Source organism: Condylura cristata, unplaced genomic scaffold (genome assembly GCF_000260355.1).
Source record: "Condylura cristata isolate star-nosed mole 26May11 unplaced genomic scaffold, ConCri1.0 scaffold00028, whole genome shotgun sequence".
Lineage (NCBI taxonomy): Eukaryota > Metazoa > Chordata > Mammalia > Eulipotyphla > Talpidae > Condylura > Condylura cristata.
In genome coordinates, this window is record NW_004567129.1 from 28,117,651 (window position 1) to 28,121,958 (window position 4,308).

The 4,308-nt window shown below is 64.3% G+C and overlaps 1 protein-coding gene across 1 annotated transcript in view; it reads left to right on the top strand.

The window, feature by feature from the left end:
- Positions 1 to 997, top strand: part of DLL3 (delta-like 3 (Drosophila)) — a 7,313-nt gene extending 6,316 nt beyond the window's left edge. The window contains exons 7-9 of the mRNA XM_012730497.1: positions 3 to 219; positions 370 to 454; positions 766 to 997. Of these exons, the coding sequence (XP_012585951.1) occupies positions 3 to 219; positions 370 to 454; positions 766 to 771 (308 nt within the window). The 3' untranslated portion in view covers positions 772 to 997. The remainder of the gene's footprint in view (positions 1 to 2; positions 220 to 369; positions 455 to 765) is intronic.
- Positions 998 to 4,308: the final 3,311 nt, after the last annotated feature.

Consider the following 4,308-nt stretch of genomic DNA (forward strand, 5'->3'; position numbering starts at 1 on the left):
CGGGGACCCGCAGCGCTTCCTTGTGCCGCCCGCCTTGGGCCTGTTGGTGGCCGCGGGCGTGGCCAGCGCGGCGCTCTTGGTGGTCCACGCGCGACGCCGTGGCTCTGGCCGGGATACTGGGTCTCGCTTGCTGGCTGAGACCCCGGAGCCGTCGGTCCACGGCCCCCCGGATGCTCTCAACAACCTGCGGACGCCGGAGGGACCCGGGGACCGCTCGAGGTAAGGGCGGGGCTGCGGCTCGGGTCCGCGCCGCGCCTGTTCTGCTGGCGCCGTTGCCCGCCTCGCCGGCTGTGGGGTCCCTTCCGTCGTGCGTGGGGAGAGCCGGGTGTGAGCTCTCGGCGTCTGCATCTCCCTCTTTTCCTCTCGCAGCCCGGTGGCCGCCTGGAGTCCTCCCGAAGGCGGAGACGCGCGCGCGCTTCACTCGCCCTCGGCGCCTTCGGTCTGCGCTCGGGAGGTAGCCACCGCCCCCGCCCACCGTCGCGCCCCCTCCGGCACGCGGGGCCGAGGCAGCCCAGCTTTTCGGGCGCCCGCCTTGGGTTGACGCGCCGGGCAGCGTCTGGGCGAGCCGCGGCTCCACCTTGCGCCCGCCCGGCCCCGCGCCCGTGCGCCTCTCCCGAGCGTCGCGCGCCCCTCTTTTGGCGAGACCTGGCGCCTTGACGAGGCGGCCGGGAGCCTCGGCAGAGCTCGTCCGGTCCCCACTGAGCGGGAGAGGGCGCGGAGGGGCAGGGCAGCCCTCCCTAATGCCTGCTCCCGTCTCGTTTCCAGGCCTGACCTGCCCCCTCCTCAGATCCTGTTTGTATTTTTTCGGTGGTGCCTGAGCGCTCCCTGCGGACACTGTGGAGGTGAAGCGCCGGGGGTGGCTTCCAGCGTCCCTGGACAGCTAAAGACTCAGCCGGGACTGCTCAGGCTGGGTGCTTTGGAGTTGGTATTGGGGCAGGGGAGGGATTTGTGTCTCCAGAGAAGAGTCGAATTCGAGAAACAACTGTTTTTAAATAAGATCATGAATTAAAGTGAAGAATTTGAAGGCAGGTGTAGCTTCAGCCGGGCGACTGTCCCCGCGGAACTTAAGTCTGACGCCCAATATCAGCGCAGTGGCTGCTGCAGGGCATAAAAGAAATTTGGAGAAAGCAAGGCCTGCGCGTGCTGGGTCCAGATCCTGGCGGCCCACTGCTGTGGCCAGGTCCCTTCCCCTCCTGGTACCTCATTTCCCCATCTGTCGAATGAGAATAACGACAGACTGCCTCAGAAAGTTCTGGGCACTGAAGAAGTGAAAGTTTTGCACAGCACTTCTGTAGCGGAGGCTGGCAACTCAGTAAATGTCAGTGCTCAACATTGTTTTTGGAAAAAAGCCCATCTCACCCAGGGGCAGACAGCCCAGAGAGGGGAAGACACTTGCCTAGCGTCACACAGCAAACCGGGCGACTTTCGTGATATTCTTGATGTTGGGGTTCAGTGAGTGCGGCCTTGGGTTAGCTCTGAGAAGAGTTTCAGCTGAGTTCCTGTGGGTTTTCCCAGAGGACAGAGGTGTTTGGCTCCATGCGGGGAGGTTGGATGTATGAGAGGAACGGAAGGGAGAAGAACATGGCTGTGCAGAACCAGTGGGCAGAGTCTTTGCCAGTGCAGAAGCTAGAGAGCATGTCCCTGGGGGGCCTTAGCTTTGTGGATTGTTACCTGTTGTTGCATTGGTTATTTCTAGGGTGTGACTGGGGATTTGTGAGTACCAGGACTCTGTCTAAAGGCCCCCCCCGCCCCCCGTTTCCACCTGCCCGCCGATGCTCTGCACCTGGCCCTTTGCTACAGTGGCCCGATGCTTGTCAGGGCAGTGGCCGGGAAAGGTTTTCATTCCTGGAGGTGGCTTGCCTTGGTCTCCTCCTCATCTGTACCCCACCGCCAGCGTGTGATCCTTTGACGCCTCCACCCCCAGTCTTGTCTTTTTACTGGGCATTATTCACCATTATTCCCGGTTTTGGAAACCCAGGCCCAAGGCAGGGTCCCCGGGGTGGGGAGGCGCCCACGCATGAGTCCACGGAGGTCTGTACTGGACCCGAAACAGTGGCCCAGGGTGTGGTGTTGAGCCCTGTGCTGACATGAGCTGCTGTTCCCGGGGTGAACCTTACACAGATGGCTGTATTGTTTTCCTCGGGCTGTGTGTGGTCAAGTTATTTGAAAAAATCTCAAGGCAGATAGGCACTGAGCACCTACCCGGGCCAGGCGTGTTGCAGGAAGTGGGGCTCCAGGTGCTCTGCACAGCACGGGCTCAGTGGGGTGAAGCCCTCTGTGGCGAGGTTACGCTCCCACGCCCCTCCGCCCGCCGGAGAGGGAGTTAATTCCTGAGGTTGATGAGTGGTAACCAGGAGTCACAGACGTTTTCCACACAAAATGCATTTATAAATCAGACTTGATTTATTAACATCTATGAAACGAGACCCAGAGGCCAGAGTCCGCCCGGGAACATGTGCGGCCTCACCTGGCCGGTGCTCAGCTGCCCTGTGACAGAGGAGCAGGACACTGAGCCCCCGCTGCCTGTAGGCTCAGGGAGTGACCCTGCAGGCTCCTGAGTCCCCTCACTGAGACTCTGCCCCAGCCCCCCCAGCCCTGACCCTCCCACCCCCTTTGTCTTACCTGGTGTGCATGTTTTAACTGCGAGGGAGCCTCGCGGGACCAAGGCTTTCCTCATCACAACTCTGTCCCCAGGGCACACAGCGAGCACTTGACTGCGGGTGACTGTGGCACTGGGCGGTCAGTGCGACGGGGTGGGCGGGAGAGGAGTGTGGACCAGCGTCCTGCCCCGTCCCAGGCCACCGCGGTGGAACCCGAGCTGGAGTGGAACTCGGTGTAACAGTGCCCCCTTGTGGTCACCTCCCGTTTAGAACCCCGAGGCGGGAGACACTCTCCCCACCCAGGGGAGGAGGGCGGGGCGGGTCCCGACCCAACCCGGGTTATCCTGGGGGCTCCTACCCCTATCCCCTATGAAAAACCAGGCTCGAGCCCCAGCCCGTACCCCAGCCTCGGTCCGGACTTCCATCCCGATTCGGACCACCACCCCGGGCTTGACACCACCTCGGTCTGGCGCTCCCACCTTCGTGGGGCCCCGCGCTCGGATCCAGACCCCGACTTCGCTCCCGCCCGCGACGGTAGCCCGGTCTCCAGTTTCCGTCCGAGCCCCGGCTCCGTTCCGGGCCGCGACGGTAGCCCGGTCTCCAGTTTCGGACCGGACCCCGACTTCGCTCCCGCCCGCGACGGTAGCCAGGTCTCCGGTTTCGGTCCGAGCCCCGACTCCGTTGCGGGCCGCGACGGTAGCCCGGTCTCCAGTTTCGGACCGGACCCCGACTTCGCTCCCGGCCGCCGCGGTAGCCGGGTCTCCAGTCCGCGTGCGGGCCGCCGCGGTAGTCCGGCCTCCTAATTCGGGCCGGACCCCGGCTTCGTTCCCGGCGGCGACGGTAGCCCGGCTCCCCGATCCCATCCCGACCGCGACTCCGACCCCCACGTTCCCTCCCGTCCGGCCCCTGGGTCCCGTCCCGACTGCCCCTGCGTTCCCGACGTTTGCTCCCGTCCGGGCCCCGGATCCCCACCCAACCGCGACTCCGTTCCTGACGTTCGCCCCCGTCCGGCCCCCCGATCCCGCCCCGCCCGCGACTCTGTTCCCGCCGTTGGCTCCGGTGCGCTCGCTGGACCCCGCGGCGGCCGGGAATCCGGTCCCAAGTTCTACTCGGGTTCTGGTCCCGTCTTGGACCCCGACCGTGGTGGTCTCCCCCTTGGAGTCCTTGTCGAGCGTGAACGTCTCTTTAGCCGGCCCCCCCGAAACGCCTCCGGAACCCATTGTGCCAGCTGATAAGGCTTCCGCGCACACGCCTCCGGGGGTGAAGCCGCAGCCCCCGGAGCTGTATCCGGCGCCCGCAACATCGGTGACCGAGCTGCTGGGGTCCGCGCTGGTGCACACGTCCCGGTCGGCCCTGTCGGTGGCGTCGCTTGCCGAGACGACTTCGGTGATCGGGGTCCCCGCCTTAGCCTCGACCAGCAGGAGCTTCGATGACAGGAAGGTCCAGATTAGAGTGGTGTACTGGTGAGTCTCCGGGCACCGGAGGGGGGAAGAGCGGGGGGTCTTGGGGTGGGGAAGTGCGTTTGTTTGGGGGGCTTGGGCGTGGGGGAGGACGAGGGGGTGCTTGGGGCACGGAAGAGTGCAGTGTGAGTATTGAGAGTGTTTGCAGCCTGGGGTGCTAGTGTTTGGGGTGCAAGTGTTTGGGGTGCGAGTAAGCGCCAGGGTAAGCAAGTTAGCAAGTATGCTTGTATGCTTGTATGCTAGTAAGC